This window comes from Lepidochelys kempii, chromosome 4 (genome assembly GCF_965140285.1).
Source record: "Lepidochelys kempii isolate rLepKem1 chromosome 4, rLepKem1.hap1, whole genome shotgun sequence".
Taxonomy (NCBI): domain Eukaryota; kingdom Metazoa; phylum Chordata; order Testudines; family Cheloniidae; genus Lepidochelys; species Lepidochelys kempii.
The window spans coordinates 92,683,725-92,702,672 of record NC_136383.1 but is presented as its reverse complement, the minus strand read 5'-3'; the positions used below and the strand labels follow the sequence as shown (position 1 = coordinate 92,702,672).

General features: G+C 42.6%; 1 protein-coding gene across 1 annotated transcript in view; it reads left to right on the top strand.

Moving 5' to 3' along the window:
• The first annotated feature begins 2,486 nt into the window (after positions 1-2,486).
• GABRB1 (gamma-aminobutyric acid type A receptor subunit beta1) overlaps positions 2,487-18,948 on the top strand; it is a 261,371-nt gene continuing 244,909 nt past the window's right edge. The window contains exons 1-3 of the mRNA XM_073342125.1: positions 2,487-2,731; positions 2,889-2,980; positions 3,272-3,339. Coding sequence (XP_073198226.1) covers positions 2,652-2,731; positions 2,889-2,980; positions 3,272-3,339 — 240 coding nt within the window. The 5' untranslated portion in view covers positions 2,487-2,651. The remainder of the gene's footprint in view (positions 2,732-2,888; positions 2,981-3,271; positions 3,340-18,948) is intronic.

Below are 18,948 nucleotides of genomic sequence, written 5' to 3'. Positions count from 1 at the left end.
AGGCCAATAGTACACACTACACAAGAGGAGAGACAAGGTGGAGCCCCACATGAGGATGCACATCAGTTGCCAAAATCACCCCCTTTGGAACTCTCTGCAAGAAGGGAATGGAATCACCAGAGAACAGGTCCATTCACTCATGGTAGGGTTCTTGGTGAGTCAACAATACCTCATGATCAGTACCAAGTACAAGGGATGGATTAAGTGCAGTCTCTGGGAGAGATGAATTACCTGTTTCCCACAGTACAGGTTCCACTTAGCACTAAAACGATTTTGTAATCAGATATTCAAGAAGTTAAAAAAATGCAGTTAATGTGAAGAAATATGTGAAAATCCAGCTGGAGCATGGATTCTCCTTAAAAGAGATTCTTCTCCCCATAGCACTTCTCCACCCTTTAGATGGTTGTGAACAAAAGATCATTATGAAGTCTGCAGACCCTTCAATAGCGTAATTTGTTGAAAGGACAGCATGCTTCTTCAGAAGCCTTTGGAAGCCAATCAGGTGCCATTAGCCTGCAAGGGAAGATCAACAAAGCATGTCCCTTACCACAACAGGAAATGTGTGTCCCTCCCACAAACTACAGGCTGTAATGATCAATCCATGACAGCTCCAATCACAGGCCACATATCAGATCATTAGTATACCCAGTTTTATAAATTGAGCCGACCACCATCTACAATAGTGCTGTGGGTGTCATGAAGGCCATGGTGCTGATGGAACTAGGTGGGGGGGGGGGAGAGGGGGCTGCCGCACCCCTGCTTGAATAACAAACACCAGATATATGGTTTCTATCATCAGCACCCTCACTATAAAAATTGTTCCAGCACCCATTAAAATCACCAGCTGACTCAGACAATCCACCATCCACATCAGTTATGAAGTCACTGAGCTACAGCACATCAAACAAAAACTACTCCTACTTTTAGGCAGAGATGGGTCGGTACCCCTAAATTGAAAGCATGTGCCAATTGGCCTAGGCCATAGTGTTTGGATCCAGGATTTTGGTTCAGCCCATTACAGGAATAGGGGGCATTTGCTTGATTTGGATTGTGATCTAAACTTCTCCAAAGTCTAGGAATGCTCAGGTGCAGGGTGCTTGATTTGGGACTGATGAAAAAAGAGTTTTATTTTTTAAGATGGAGCAAGAAACCAAAAAACCCTAGTTTAGCTGACATTTTTAGAGGAGCTCGCTGCAGTACCTGGCTTTGGCAAAGGTTTCTTCCTCCCACTCTTGTGTGGGTTTGCAGCGGTTTAGTATAATGCCGACCTTGTCCTTGGACTCCCACTCCACTGTGACAGGCGCCCTTGGAGGGACGTTTTGCCCAGCGTTTGAGCTGCTCAGAACTCCTCCGTGTTCTCACTGTCTATTTGAGGAACAAGCCGTCCCGACTGATCACTTGCTTCAAGTATGCATATTCATGTGCCCTGGTGCTCAGGATCCTTGACCTCTCTGCCTTGGGTATCAAACACCCGAATCAGCAGAGGGTGGGCGTTATCTTTTACCTTGGTAACCCCCCTGGGAAACTCCGAGGAGACTTGTTGCCCTGTGACAATGATTTCTGCACTTCACATTCGGGAGAGGAAACAAACAAACATCGAGGCGCAGGCAGCCTGGGATCCCGGATCCCGCAAGCACCTTTGTGCTGTGGTGAAAGGGGGGCGGATTGTAGCCGTCGCATTGCTCTTCATCAACATTCAAGAAATGTCTGGAAGGAAAAGAACAGACTGAGCCCGCCCCCCGCCCTTCAGCCTTCTCACGCCAAACCCGCTGGGAGCGGCGGTGTGACATCTGGGCAGTCAGTACGCGCCCGCACTGTGTCCAGCTGTGCCGCAGCAGCACGCCGGTTGCAGTGTTGTGTCTCCCCAAGGTGCGCACACAGGGTTCCTTCCCAGGTGTGCCTGCCACCCCTCGGGAGCCGCATGAGCTATTCCTGGTGATAAAACACAACCCAGGAACAAAACCCAGGCAGGGTGCAGGCTACCCCCGCGTGCGGAGGGCTGCGAGGAAGAGAGGTAGTAGCGATCAGGTGTGCCACGCGTTTGCGGATGCCTACCGCGGCGGGGCGGGTACTGGCCACTTGTGTGGTGGCTGTAGGTGTGGGGAGCCGAGTGGCGCTCACGTTTGTGGAGCCGCTGTTGCCCATGTCAGTTACAACAGAGGCTTTTGCTCCCGCCACAAACATAATCGGAGCACAGCTCACGGGCTTGCTGCTTCTCTCACTCCACCCCACCCCTCCGCCCCCCATCAGAGAAACCGTGACCCGCTCTGTCCCAGAACACTTTCCACGGCCGGCCATGTCCCGAACAATTCCCTGGCGTCTGAGCTCCATCCAGATCGACAGCCTCCGGTTGCAATGTGCAATCGGGGACTGTCCACACTAGATGCCAAAGCAGCGCCTGGTTCTGTCTGAGCCCACGACGCTGGTGCTTTTCTGAGCTGCTCTGAGAAACCTGGCTGAAGAGACCGGGAACTTCGAGCGGTTTGGCTCTGTTGACGGTTTTACACAAATTGTTTTCAAGGCGAAAGGTGTCTGGAGATCAAGCGAGCTCCGCGCATGCGTTGGTCTGTTGGGAATTATTGCTCTGCCTTGGACTAAGTTGCATTCCTTGGATCTTCGCAGAAAAGCCAATTCTTCAGACAGAGTTAGGAATGTGGACAGTTCACAGTCGAGGGTATTTTGGGATTCTCTCGTTCCCCGTGATGATAGCCATGGTCTGCTGTGCGCAAAGGTGAGCGTTATTCTCCGGGGTGCTCTCTCCGGGTTTTGTCGGTGCGTGTGCGGACTGTTGATCTCATTGTTTTGGGAGGTGTACGTGCATTTCTTTTTCTGTCTGCCAGCAGTTTCTAGCCTTGATTCTCAATCCAATCCGTCCTTCTTCCCTTCAGCGTTAATGAGCCTAGCAACATGTCATATGTGAAAGAGACAGTGGACAGATTGCTCCACGGATACGACATTCGCTTGAGGCCAGACTTTGGAGGTAATTTGTCAGTCTTTTTCAACGTGTAGCACAACCGTGTTGCATTTCCTGTATTAGAGGGAAACGTCAGTTCAATTGCAAATTAGTCCTTGCAAATGGTTGTGGGCCAATTTCTGACCAAGTACACACACAAACACACATACTCACATGCGTGCACACACCCCCTGATGCACCCCATTTACACATGCAAACACACACCCATGTATATATGCCGCTATACAGCCAGGCACAGGGATGGTGTTTTTAAATGCCTGTGATGTGCATAACAAACCCCCCTGTTTCTCATTAAAGGTGCTCCTGTTGACGTCGGGATGAGGATAGACATTGCCAATATAGACATGGTCTCAGAGGTCAACATGGTGAGTACACGCCCTGAATTAAACCAGAGCTCTGAAATTGGCACATTTTGTGCCTACCCCTTAGAGTTTAGTTGCGGGGGAGAGGGTGTCTCAGACTCGTATCTGTGCAGCTTTCTCTTTCATGCCAGAGCAAGGGACGGGGAGCGGAGAGTTACATACGTTGAGTGCTCTTTGGAGACGAGCTGTTGATAGCTGCCCTGGGGAAACCTGTTTGGGACGAGTTTACACAGCACCTTCTTCTCCTTTCACGTCCTTTTAAAATAGGGCACGGCGCCATCTGCCGATCATTGCGCCTTACTGCCTTTCAGCACCGAGGACAGCTCCACGCTTCCTCGCTCTCTCAGCCCTCAGAGCCCTGGCCCGCTGGAGCCGGGAATGAATAAATAAATAAATAAATAAATAAAATAAAAATAAAACGCATATTTGACACCATGACAATGCTGCATTTGTGGAGTCTGGGGGGCGGGGTAAGGACAACCATGCTTCCCTCGGAAGAAATAGCTACAGCTAAGGCAAGCTGACTGTTGACTGGTCAGGAGACAGAGATCCTTTGCCTTGGCAAAGGTTGCTAACAGCCTTCAAGAAAAGAAAAAGGGCGGGCGGACGGTGGATTTTGCGTGTGTCTCTGTATGCAACTTATAGAGCTACATATTCAGACAGCAGGAGCAGAAATCTGCTCTGCTTGAACCGCCCATTTGCTGCTGGAACCCAGAGGCACCTGTGGGGAGGGGCGAGATCGTTGTGTTAGGAAGCTAGAGGGCAAAGTATAGTCTGTTTATATTTTAATCTCCTCTTGTGATTTGGTGCGGAGGAAATAGTCAAAGCAACAGTAGCTGCTGCTAGGCTGTCTGCTAAGCACCATGTTCTGCATAAGCAGCAATGCTGCTGAGACTCTGGGCTGGCAGAATTGGTACTGCTTGAGACAGAGCAGAAGCCTGTTGATTTCCCTCTAGCATATCAGAGATCTCTTGCCTGGGATCGGTGAATTGTAATTGCTGAATGGCTGACAAATCTTAGCTGTAATGTGATTAGTCCACACGCAAATATGTCCGTGAGGATTTTAACAGCAAGGAGGGGTGAAAGGGGGGGGGGGGTTGAAAGGCTTCCATCACGTTTTAGCTCGGTGTCCAATCTCTCATAAAGTGCCTGCTAAAAGCAAACAGTTTGATACTGCAGATTGAATCACATACTTTGGAGTAGCAGGATTAAGAGCAAATGTCTGTGTAAAGCAATTCAGGGCTGCTAAAAAGAAAAGTCATTTGGAATATTTCTATAATTTGAATATACTTAAATCAGAATTTTGAAATTGCTCACTGCATTTAAATATATGTAATATATAAGGTTTTTGTTTTACTCTTTGTTTTCACCCCAGTCAGCTATATATATTTGAAATACTAGAAATATTAAAGATTCCTGGTACATATTTTTGACAGATGGACAGACTGAATTTCTCTGTCAATTGATTTAGATGGTAGAGATAAAGGCTGTTATAAAGAACGAACATCACCTCCACAAACTAAAAACTTCTCAACATAAAAGCAAAGAAAAAGAAAACTAATGCTGGAAAGTGCTTTTTTCATTGGGAAAAAGAAAAAAGTGTATACATGAAGGAAGCTCCACAGCTAATTAGCAAAATTAGAAAAATGAAAACTGGTTGAGAGTCAAATAAAATGCAACTTCAGACAAAGATGTGTGATACATTGTACTTGATTGCGTTAATTTCATTGCTGAGATGATTGAATTAAAATAGTTATGAATGCAAAAGTAAAGCACAGAATATCTAGTACTAGGCTGGTTTCACATTCTCTTCCAATACTACAGAAAATGAAAATCAGTTGGAACTTTTAATCCCATCAAAATCATTTCTGATTAATATACTTAAAGGGCATTTTGGTGTGTGGGGGGGGACAGTCTCAAATGAAAATCTAAGGTACTTTTTTCCCATCTGAAGAGGAACATCTATGCAACTAAGAGGAACTGGATAGCTGTGCTTTGTTTTGATACCAGCTGTCAGTTTATTGAAATTTCACAAAGCACTAAGACATTAATCAGTCTCAAATTAATTTCCCTTTTCCTAATATTCCTGCAGTCTAATATTTATCACTGGAATGCTTAAAAAGATAGTATTTATTTCTCTTCAGATTTATTTTTACTACTCTTAACTGTATATCTTAATTTTCTGTTGTTGAATAAATATAGTTGTTATATTTATTTTAGTGTCACAGTTACGTTGTAAGTTCTTTGGGGGAGGGACTGTTTTTACCATATGTGGTGTGCACAGCACAATGGAGCCACGAATGGGACATAAAAGTCATATCTTAATTCAGATGTTAAGTAATAATAAACAGTAGGTCGGAGAAGGGAAAACACAATGGACAGGCTTTGCAAATTCTAACTTGCAGAGTTCCTGCTGAACTTTCCTTTCAAAGAGAACATGTTAGTGACTGTGCAGATGGGGTGGACGAAAGAGCACATAAACCTTGCATATGTCAAGGATAAGCAAGGAGTACAAACCCTATCCTCACCCTCAAACCATTACCTGGGAGCAAGGTCAGACTCCCCACACTAATCACTGAGCAAATCATCCCTTCTAACATAATGGCTACCTTAGATGATGTGTCCACCCGGGGCCATGACTTTATGTTGACCTCCTTTTCAGAGGTGCAGGAGCAAAGTGAAATTAATGCCAACACTAATGGTACTAAAGTCCTTATTCTGAGAGGTGCAGAGCATGCTGGATCCTCAAATGGGAGTTTTGAGTTAGGGAGCCAGGCCAGAGGAGGCACTCTGTGCTGTGCAGGGTCAATTATGTTGTATTTTCCAGCAGTATTTCCACTTGGGGCTGCATAGAGCACGATCCATAATGTGTCTGCCCTCCGCCAGCTCCTCTCCCTTCCCACACAAGCAAAACAGAGTTTGCAGATAAAAACAAAAATTGTGGGAGTTGCACTGACACAACCATTCTGATAATGGGCTCTTTAATCTAGCAGAGAAAGGTATAATATGATCCAATGACTGAAAGTTGAAGCTAGACAAATTCAGACTGGAAATAAGGTGTAATTTCTTAACAGTGAGGGTAATTAACCACTGAAACAATTTACCAAGGGTCCTGGTGGATTCTCCATCACTGACAATTTTTAAATAAAGACTGGATGTTTTTCTAAAAGATATGGGGAAGTTCTATGGCCTGTGTTATACAGGATATCAGACTAGATGATCACAATGGTCCCTTCTGGCCTTGGAATCTCTGGATCATAGATTCATAATCTATGAAAAAACTGATAGGACTGGAGACTCTTCACTCAAATGTTGGCTTTCCTACTTTTCTATCTCCATCTTGCTTTACTGTACTTTGCAATCTGACTTACTATAGTGAAATAAACTTAAATTAACTTATGGATGGTCCAATGGTTACAGCCCTAGCCTGTGACTCTGCACTTCTGCAAATCAAGCCACTTAGGTGCCTTGCTTTAGATACCAAGTTTTTACAACCTGATGCAAACCTTCACATCCTCTTTCTATTTATGCTTAGGAAATATTAACTGAGATTCTGACAAATGCTTCAAACCAGATAGCTATCCTTTTGTTTTCATTACATTTCCAAGGCCAACAAGGTGGCCCTCTTCACATTTTCAAAATGCTTGAGCTTCATTAGCTAACTTCGGACCCCATGCCCTCTTTCCATTCCCTCTGCTGCTGCTTCCCCATGCTAATTTACTTATTTATAAACACCTACTTTCAAAGCTATTTAAAAACATTTCTAGCATAATAAGAACCAGCAGGGTTTTTTTGTTGGTGGTTTATCTATTCTCAAAGTGGCAGCAATGAAGTTTCCCTCTTAGGAATTATTAAGCCTCGGGTAGCTTTTTCACTGGGGAATTTAATTATGGCCTAAGAGTAGTATTACTGCTTGAATCTAAACCTATGCTACAGCCCTGATCCAAAGGCCACTGAAGTGGAGGAAAGCCCATGGAATATATATCACTATATGACTTTGTAAGACCCATTTCCAATCTAAACTGTGCCAAATGGTGATATTTAGCCGCCACCCTCAGTAACAGACTGTTTGTAGCCACACTGCCCCAGGAGGTGTTCAAGGAGGGGTTATGCCTCTCGTATCACTGTGGAGACGACACTGTGCTTTAGATTGGTGCACTCTCCTCTGCTACTGCTGCAGGGCCCTGGACCCACCTCCTTCCTGCCTCACTTCCTTTCTAGCACTGGGAACCTTGGGGATGCACTGAGAGCAGTCCCTGTGCTCTTTCCAGTGCAAGTCTGCAGCTCGGTCTGGCCCTGTATATTTTTTTTCAAGCTCCATAGATGTTATTGGCATGACAGGTTATACAAGTGGTGCCAAATAAATTAAAACCACACCTCCTCCCCCTCTGTGTGCCCAAGTACAGGCCTGTCACAATCTGGACCACAAGCAGAACAGTCACAAATATTTTGAAAATGTCCTTAAATATCGGAAGTAAAATGTAAATAGTTTCACCCTGGTTTTTAAAGGCACTGAGATCCAGATCTTCAAAAGTATTTAGGCACTTAACTCCCAGCAATCTCAATGGCACTTAAATAGGAATGGAGTTCCTTTGATAATCTGATCCTTTGTGGAGCAGTGTTTGGGCATCTGGCACTGCTCTGAATTTGGCTTTGATGGACTTACCATCACTGTGGGGCTAACAGCCTGGTTACTGTATCTGCGTGAATCCTGTTTCCAGACTTGCTGCAACTTTAGCTTAGACTCTAGAAAAAGGACTACTGTGAACTGTGCATATCATCAGGAATAATAGACTGTTTGTGCAGCTTACCCAATGATGGAGCCTTTTGAAAATATACCCTTCTATTGTGAAACATCTCACCCATTTGGGTATTGAAACTTACCCGGCCTTGGAATCAACCCTGCTGGTATTTTCCCAAAATTACTTATTTTATGTCTACTCAGCTTCTTTGGACTGCATTGTTCTATAGTTATTGTCTTTAGTAGTTTAATAATACTACTGCTACACTTAGCTTCTACAGTGACTTTCATGTTTCAGAGTAACAGCCGTGTTAGTCTGTATTCGCAAAAAGAAAAGGAGTATTTGTAGCACCTTAGAGACTAACCAATTTATTTGAGCATAAGCTTTTTTCATGCTTTGTGTGTATAAAAAGATCTTCTATACTTTCCACAGTATGCATCTGATGAAGTGAGCTGTAGCTCACAAAAGCTTATGCTCAAATAAATTGGTTAGTCTCTAAGGTGCCACAAGTGACTTTCATATAAAGGATTAATCCAAGCATTTGTTCTCATGCCCCCCCTGTTTGGGATGTAGGTATGTTGTGTTATACTCATTTTATAGGTGGGTAAACTCCGGCACCGGGAGAATATATGACTTGCCTTACATTAATCAGCAAATCAATGGCAGAGGCTGAAGTGGGACCAGTAGTACTGGCCCCCATTCCCTTGTTCTAAACACTGTACACACTCCCTCCTTCCCTAATGTACCATGAGACACGGTTTAATGGGTTTATTTTTGCATCTTTGTTATAGTAATTGAAATTTACAAAGTGTTTCCTTTCAAAACTACAAGGTGACCCTTTTGCTTTGTCTCAGTTAATGATGTTTGACTAATTTTCCGCCATGACAGAATTCTTATGAAAGTATATTAGACCTTTACATGAATATGAAATGAGTTCATTAGGAACCATGCTATGACAAAATCTATTAAGTTTCTGTGACATGATTTGTCTGGTTTACTGCCATACCTTGACCCAAGTTAACAAAACAGGCTGCTAATACCAAAGAATACGTCTGGGTAGTATGATGCATGGTAGCTGTGTTCAAGCTTCAGGGCAAACAAATGAAGAGTGTATATCTATATCTACCAGAAAATGGTCACTAAGAAGTGGGCCTCAGAAAAGAATCGTTCACATGCAATAAATGAGTTAAAATGTTACCTCCAAAAGCTTTCCCCAATAGTCTCCATTCAATGGCACAGAGGTCAAAGCATTACAAGAGTAGCAAAAAATCTCAGTTACATGTGCTTGTAGAGATTTGAAAACTCATGTATGATATAAAAACAAACACAGACTTGTTTAAACCACGATATGAGGACTTCAATAGCTCAGACATAGGTGAGAGATTTTTCGCAGGAGTGGGTGGGTGAAATTCTGTGGCCTGCATTGTGCAGGAGGTCAGACTAGATGATCATAATGGTCCCTTCTGACCTTAGTATCTATGAATCTATTAATCAAATATAATCATGTTTCCATAGCTTGTAGGGTTCAGTTCCTGATCTACAACACTGAAAATACTCTCATGCTAGAGCTTCTATACTGGTACATGGCCCTGATCTAGCAAAGCACCTGAGCACACGAGTAGCACTGTTTAACTCTGGCAGCACCCAGGAAGGAAACTGTGCCATCAGAATGAATGAGGATGCTTTCAGGGTTCTTACGTTAGGTATATACTTAAGGGACCTTGCTGTGTCAGGATCAGAATGACTAAACTCCAGCCATTGGGGCTAACCTTATCTAATAAGTGGATTCCTAGGGCTTAAGACTGGACTGGCCTTTTCAGTTGGCAAGAGATACTCCTCACTGGAATACTATCCACTACCTTACAGAATTCTAGGAACCATTAGGAAAGGGACAGATAATAAGATGGAAACTATCATAATGCTATTGTATAAATCAATGGTATGCCCACACCTCGAATACTATGTGCAAATTTGGTTGCCCCATCTCAAAAAAGATATATTAGAATTGAAAAAAGTACAGAGAAGGGCAACAAAAATGACTAGGGGTATGGAACAGCTTCCATGTGAGGAGAAATTAAAAAGACTGGAACTGTTCATAAGAACATAAAAACAGCCATACTGGGTCAGATCAAAGGTCCATCTAGTCCTGTATCCTGTCTTCCAACAGTGACCAATGCCAGGTGCCCCTCCCCAGAGGTAGAGTTATTGACTCCGTCCTGCCTTATTGCTGTATATTGTTAGTAAGTCATAGAGAAGCACTTGATGGATGTAGTGAGTACACACATTACATTCCCTGATACCTTATCAGGAGATGAGTCCCTCCAGAGTTGACTGACAGGAGTGATTTTTAAAGTTTGGCTCTGTCCTGAAAAGTGGCTGAAAAGATGGCATCGTGGGGTCCCATGATTTTTATCTTTCAGTGATTCCATAGCAAATGTGCTCAGTTTACACAAATAAAGGTTTGCTTTTCATAACTGCCAGTCATGCAAACTTAGCCTGCATTCCAAACTTACAACGGAGTTCTTTCTGGCTAAGAAGAGAGAAGTGGAATAAAAATCTTTGTCAGAAAATTAAGCAGATATGACTAAATCTGGTCAAGGAGCCCCTCTGTTGAAAAAGAAGGAACTCTCAGTACAGGATTAGAATTGTGAAATTCTTTGGGCCTATGTTATACAGGAAATCAGGCTAGATGATCATAATGGTCTCTTGCAGCCTTAAAATCTGTGAAGGGACCATTTCTTTCAGGCCTTTTATTGCTAATCATAGCACTCTAAAATTGAACATCTGAAATGGAAGTGTCCCAGGTGAAAGTTTCAGTATGGAGCTGATGCTTTTAGCACAGAGATGAAGCCCATTGGGTGGAAGATTCCACCACATCGCTCCCATTTCAATGATATCACTGATTAAGGAGTTGGGATTCTCATTTCCAGCAAAGGAAATACTGTCTTATCCAGAGACTAGGAACTTGAACCAACTTCTAGTCTCTCCAGGCAGAATTTGGGATGGCAAAGATACTTCTCTCAACAATTACACTGTTACTTATTTTAAAAAACAACAAGAAGGTCTGGAACTGCACAGTAGTCATTAGTACAGCACTATGGCTGTGGTAACTACTATAAATATTGTGGTCCTAGCAGGGGAGAAGAGTTCCAGAACCCCAGGGTATTACTCTTTACATGTCTTGTGACCTTGTATAACTCAAACTTTCACCTGTGGCATGGGTGTTTACTGTGGTGCACCAGGCTGACTTGTCTGTAGAATAGGTGGCCCTTGTGTGCAACTGGCTTATGAGATGTTCAGGGCTCTACACGCCCCATAAGGTCACAAAATAGAGACTTTTGTGCAAGACAAAATAGAGACTTTTGTGAATCTCCTGTATTCTGCAGGAGATTCACAGAACTTTTTATCTGTGATACCTATCCCCCACTCCGACCCCCAACCCATTACCGTAATCTAAGCACTGCACAATCTTTTATGTATTTTAGCTTCACAACATCTCTGTGGGCTAGTCAAGAACTAGCATCCAGTACAGCATCTGGAACACAGGGAGACAAGGGGGTTGCCCAAGGTCACACAGGAAGTCTATGACAGAGCAAGGAACCGAATCTGAGTCTCCTGAGTTCCAGGCTAGCACCCTTGTCACTACGAACTTGAAGCCAAGTCTCAGCAAGTTAAAAAATACCTGTTCAATTATTCTGTAAAATTATTTGGGGTGGAAATACAATTGAAATAACAGAGACTAGGTTTGATTTGCTATTTTGGATATTTTTTATAATATTACCAGTCCAGTACCTCTAATACTATCAGATAAGTAACTACTATACTATGATCATTAGTTAGATTGTAAGTAAAATCTTGTTAAAAAAAGTACAAATTTTGCAATAACTCTTCATATTATTTTCATTGGCTTTTCAAAATTTCATTCTCTTCTCCTCCATAAACCCTGCCCCCCCCAAAATAAACCATTTCAACCAGTTCTAACTGTAAGCTGCTTGGGACAGACTACTACATCTATCACATATAGCACCAAGCACACTTAGCATGCTTAACAAACCATAAACAACAATAATGATTAACTGGTAGCAAGAAAGAAGCTTGAAAGAAGTGCTAATGTGAAAATTCTCATTAATTACCTCACCAAATATCTCAGTTGTTTTATCCTATAGTCAAGTGTTTAAAAAATAAAGAGAGACGACCCTCATGAACATTTATCTCTTATTTCATTGAAAGTGCACAAGCATGAACATGCAGTATAAGTATCATGAGGTTGTGTCTATCTTTTATAGTTGGGGAGTCTCATTCAAATGATGATTTTAGGAAAGGTGTAATCACCAAACTAACCTGATTATTTTGCCTCAAGGCCTACAAAAGAAGCAGGTCACCTAAAAGGCATCCTGTTTGATGAATATTGGTATGGGGAAGGAAGAAATGAAGGCTCTGTGAGGTAGCATATCATGCTATACATTTCTTTAGAACAAGGGAGTGTATGCAAAAGGGGTGTATAGATAGATGAAGACAGGAGGAATTTAGACCTAAACTGAGCCATTATGCTGAGTAGCACAGAAAGAGTGACTCAGAGACCCCCTGATTCCCCTTGTTCCCAAAGGAGAATAATTTACTGCAGCCCTTTGCTGGTTGTAGATTATTCCCCACCTTGTGTCAGCTCAGCCTTGCTGGTTGACATGTTATGGAGAGTGTAGCCTAGGCTCAGCCTACTCCCACACCTTTGTGCCTACCTGCTCAAGGGACATGTGAGGGGGAGAAGAGGCACACAGACCCTTGCAGCCAAAATAAGGTAAGTGGCAACTAGAGCTGAGCAAATAATAGATTTTTTAGTTCAGGGAAGAGCCAAAAAATCCTTAAGAAAAAGAGTCAGTTCAGTTCAAACCAAAACTGATTTGTTTAAGTTTTTGCTCATTGAAACCAAAGCCAAAACACAAAATTTTGGTCTGGAGTCAAATGAAACTCTTAGTTGAACCCTTTCCAATTTTATTATTTTGTGTGTGTTTTGGTTTGGGGTGTTTTTCACCATTTTCTAAAAAACAGTCCTATATTTCTAAATCAAACATCATTTCAACTCAAAACATCAAAACACTTCGCAATTAAAAAAAATCCAGGGGCGGGTTTCAGTCAAATTTGCCCTAAATCCACAAATAGTTCCAACGCCCTGAAAAATGAATTTAAAAAAGTATATATTTTTTTGCCAATTAAGTATTTGCCTAAAAAAATTTGCCCATCTCAAATGGCAAAATAGCTGTGTTTGGGTCTTAGTCTCTACTAATCAGCTATGCAGCCACATAGGGTTGGGTCACAAAGCCCTCAGTAAATGGAGAAATTCTGATACAGACCTATAAAATTAAGAAAATTCAGATTTGAATTTACTTTTGTATTAGGCAAAGGGTGGAAAGAGGGAATAGAAAAATGAGTAATTAGAGGGAATCTCCATCAGGGGAGGAATGTGAGACCAAATGCATCAAAACAGAAGAAGTGGTCTAGGAGCAGTCTGAAAAACTGTGAGAGATAGCCTAATGCAGGGGTTCTCAAACTGCATTGCATCGTGACCATCTTCTGAGAACAAAAATTATTACACCACCCCAGGATGGGGGAGTGAAGCCTGAGCCAGCCCAAGACTCACTTCCCTAGGTGGGGTGGGGGTCCAAAACTGAAGCCCAAGCCTCGTCGCCCCGGGCTGGGGGGCTAAAGCCAAATCCCAAGGGTGGTGGGGCTTGGGCTTTGGCTTCAGCCCTGGGCCCCAGCAAGTCTAACACCAGCCCTGGTGACCCCATTAAAATGGAGTCGTGATCCACTTTGGGGTCCCAACCCACAGTTTGAGAATCGCTGGACTAATGTGTGAGATAACAAATGATCTTCTGCAGAACAGCTGGGAGAATTGTATTAATTTTTAAACAGAAGTCCTTTGTACTTATATAATACTATACACAAAACACATATTAAATATGTAAGTTATGTAAAAAGCAAAGTCAAGCACTAAAAAGTTAGGACATGCCAGATTTATGGCTGCCAATGCAACTTAACTCTGCCTCCAGTCTATGTATCCAACTTGCATCTTGAATGAGGGCAGGAGTTCTGTTGAAAAACAAATAGTATGTGATCATGTAATTAAAGATTGCATCATACTGTAGTAGGGGGCTGAATTAAGGTTGCATGGAGAACTATATATCTGATTTTTCTTAACTTTCAAGTGCTTGGCTTGGCAACTTAAATAACACTCTTTTAATGTAGGGATTTGGGGGAGTAATTTCCTGTGGATTGTTTTTTAAAGAAAAAGTTAAAAATAAAATTCTATGCAGTGTGACTGTAACAAACCCTCTCACCTCACAAATCCTGTTTTGAACATCAAATCTTCAACACTGTAACACAGATAGCTACCACGCAATACTTTAGGACCAATACATTAGAGGCAGCAAAAGAAGGCTGTCTGCGGGTGAGGGAAGGGGGAAGAAGAGATGGGCTGGCCCATGTGTTATCCCTGGATGGGGGGGGAATGGACTGTTGGTGCCATGTACGGAATGCAGGGTTGCTGGGATGGGAAAAGATACTGCTCTATTCTCGGTCCCTGGTTATAGCTGCTCCAGGATTACATGGAGCCCGTTGTAATAACTGGCATCTAGAAGGCCTACCCCAACTGAAGGAAAACTGATAAAAGTTAATAAAATGATCCAATCACCTATAATAATAAATATTTATGGGAGAGGTAAAATAGGAGACAAAAGACTGGGTTAATTCAAACAAAAAGGCCTACTGATACAACCCAAGGACAGTGTTGAGATCATGTCTAGTAAATTAGAGAAGTGTGAGACTGAAAATCAATGGACCAGACTTGGTATGTCATAAATGAGGGCTAATTGGTGAGCAAAATAGTGGGAGAATGGGCTATTCCACCTATCATTCCCTTTTGGAGTCCTTAAAAAAGTACTTCAGTAGGAGGATCAAATTAGCAGCTCGCTGGGAACCAGGTGGACTGAAAGGAGCAAGCTTTACCATCATGGCTGCCACCTCAACCATCTCTAGCAACCCCAGGTTCCACAGTGATACCACTGGGCCTCCATCACCCTGATCCTGAGAGATGTCCAGACCAGATCAGGCCAGAGAGAGGGACCCAGATGGTATGCCACCTCCACTGGCACCAGCTAAATCATGACCACCTCTGGAATGAGAGACTTTGGTTTCTGCTGTCATTTTCCTTCCCCATTTTATTTATTCTCTTTCCTATTTCTTTCTTTTTGCTTCTGTCTAATAAGAATTTGACTTAGCTGTCCTAGATTGCATCTTTTGCAACACTGCTGTGAGTCCAAGGCCCAGAGAGGCTAAAATAAATGTCCTAAACAGCCTGATGCTGGTATAAGTAAGTTTGCCAGGTCTCAGAGTGGCTGATCAGACTTTGTGCTTGGCCCATGTTTCTCTAGCAGTGAGGTTGCAAATGCTGCAGTGAAGACATACCCTGTGGGTACAACTACACTGGAATAAGAGACCCGTGGCATGGTGGCTGGCCCAGGTCAGCTGACTTGGGCTCACGGGGCTTAGGCTGCGGGGCTAAAAATTGCTGTGTAAACATTCAGGTGTGGGCTGGAGTCTAGGTTCTGGGACCCTCCCCCCTCACAGGGTCCCAGAGCTCAGGCTCCAGCCTGAGCTCAAACCTCTACACAACAATTTTACAGCCCCGCAGCCCAAGTTCCGCAAGCCTGAATCAGCTGACCCAGGCCCGCCAAGGCTGATAAATTGCACATTGTGAAGAGAGTGGTCACTTTGGATGGGCTATTACCAGCAGGAGAGTGAGTTTGTGTGGAGGGGGGGGCGGAGGGTGAGAAAACCTGGATTTGTGCTGGAAATGGCCCAACTTGATGATCACTTTAGATAAGCTATTACCAGCAGGACAGTGGGGTGGGAGGAGGTATTGTTTCATGGTCTCTGTGTGTATATAATGTCTTCTGCAGTTTCCACGGTATGCATCCGATGAAGTGAGCTGTAGCTCACGAAAGTTTATGCTCAAATAAATTGGTTAGTCTCTAAGGTGCCACAAGTACTCCTTTTCTTTTTACTCAAGAAGGGTCATGCAAAAGACCTTAACCAGGACTCTGCCCTACAAGGAAATAACATGAACAATCTGACCATGCCTTTTATGCTCAGAATAAACACACAATTTCTATGGGTGAATACAACCAAAGAAAGTTAATCTCAGCACTAACTCGGCCTATAATATTACAATAGCCTAATTTTTATAGAAGTGCTGACCCTGCATAATGCAAAGTTTCCAGAAAGAGAAAGGTTTAATGTCATCTAAAAATTCCCTAATCTATTACTCATCCAAAGAAGGAACAGAAACAATACTGTGAGCAGTCACAGAATGGTAATAATAGTACTTGCAGGTAGCAAACTGCTTATGAGCACGTCACAGGTTGAGATGTGCTTGCATGAACAAATTCATAAAGATCAAAAATTGTTTGGAACTGAAAAGGAGGCAAAATTCATCAAATAAACCATTCACAATGAAAAGCTCCCCAAGCTCTAGTGCAGAAGATGTAGACAGAAGCACATTTATATTATACACATTTATATTATACAGCAACTCTGTGTTGAAAGGGATAATGACATGCAAGAATATTTGAAATGAATACTAATGAGAATGTTCAGCACCTGATTTTAATTTTTCCAGCAAATACAGAAAAAGAAATCAAGCAATAATACATAAAGGTCAAATCCTTTTATCACTGTCCATTCACAAATGGAGAATTTTATTAAGAATGAGACACAGAATGCATTCTTAAGTAGGCAGCTTGAGGTTAAACCACTGAGTCACTGTTACTAAAAAGCTTTTCAGCTTATTTTTCATTTGTCTAAATGGGCAAATGGTCCTTCAATGAAACAGGACCCAGGCAAAATGAATAAAGCAATACTCAAGCAAACGTCCTTCTGTATGCCCCTGAAGGGGGATTTAATCCATTTTTTTTCAGAGCTTGAATAAACAGAAGGATTGTCTACACAGGGAAATTTACCGATATAGCCATGCTGATATAGTTACACTAGAATGGCTAGGTCATTAAGTTTCCCCATGTAGACGAACACTTTGTCCCAAAGCTCTCTGACTTCAGAGTTAGAGCAAACAGTATTCCAAATTCTGAGCCACACAAACAGGTGCAAATTCCCTGGCTTCAGAGTTCAAAGCAAATAAAAGTCACAAACACCCTTTCAATAAGGTGTGAAGTAAATAAAACTCTCCGTTACCTCAGGGCTCAGAGTAATTGTCTGGCTCTTCAGCCACACTCACCAATCTACCCTTGATTTCTGGTTTGGTTTCATTGGAGGCTTTTGGCTTCCAGTTGCTTCTAGTCCCTGTACATTAACCCCTTGTCTTCCAGCAGGGGGTCTTAGCACTGAAGTCCCAGAGCTTCTTGACACTCTTGGGCTTCAGCCAAATATTACAACCCATCACAGAGTACATTGCTGAAGGAAGTATATAAAATGGTAAAGCCTCCCTTTCGTATAAATAATGTGCTGAGAATGCTGCCAAATAGCATAAGATACACAAATCCCTGTGATAATGAGAATGGAAAAGAAAATGACTGGAGTGGGTACATTTTTTCCTGTGGGCCACCTCCTCATTGTTCACATGCACACACTTTTTTTTTCTGAGCCCAAAGTTGGACAAATGGAATGGGAATCTTGTTGCTATTGCTGTCCCACACAGGCAAAAATCTGATGCCAGGGGACCATCTGCCTGTGGCTGGCAACTCTAAGAAATGTGCCAAGTCAGGCACAATTTCTAGGTCATGCTTCTAGCATACCTCTTCACCCAGGTGTAATTCTTGGTGGCTACAGCTACTTCCACCACAGATGTGACCAGAGATGCAAGTGCATATAAAATGTTGCGTGAAATCCTGGCCCTCTTCATGTTAACGGGAGTTTTGCCATTTACTTTGATGGCAGCAGGAGGGTGGAAGAGCAGTGAGAATGTGTTTGACTTGCAATTACAGTTAGAGGATCATCTGCAGAGTAGTAACAACTTGTTCCTGGCATTCCCCATCCTGCCCACCTCCTCCAGCATTTGTACCCATGGGCATCCCCTCTGAAAAGTGTCAATTGGTTCAAACAGTACTTGCCCTCTGTTAGTGTCACTAACTCAATCAGTTATGTGTGCAGTATCCTTTTGAAACTATCCAGGACCCTTAATATCAAGACACTTCCTGATCCCTTAATATTAGAGCTAGTCAACATTTGTCATTCAAAAATTTTTTCAACAAAAATTGTCCTTTTCTAAAATAATTTTCAGTTTTTTTCAATGTTCTCAGTTGTCAAGCACAATTTTTCCCCAATTTCTCTGCCCTTTTCCTTCCACCCTCCCCAATCTCTTTTCATTTTGTCACTTAAAAAGCAAGAGAAAGGAGGAAAATTAAAACTAAAACTCCAATATCAATAATATCAGAAGACTTTAAAATTTCATTTTTTGTGTGAAACAAACTGACCATGTTTTGACCAGCTCTGCTTAACACTATAGAACCCAAGAAGTTCCCCCAACACACACACACTCCTCAGTGCACTGAGCACACTGTGGCAACAGCTGAAACTGCTTTGTTAAATCAAACCCAAAGATTTTCAAGTGGCTCCCACTGAGGTATGCTGCTAATGGGGGAGCTAGAGACAATTGCTGCTGAGAACTGTTTTCTAAGATTTCTTGGTTCCCAGGATGTTAAATCTTGTGGGACCCCTCAGTATGCTGAACTTTTAAAGTGACAGCAAAGTATGAAATGTAGCTCTTACTGGATGAAAGAGTCCAAGATGGCAGCCAATAGAGAAACACCTTGTGGATGCTTTTAAAGCTCAATAAGGATCATTTTTCTTTTTATAGAAAAAG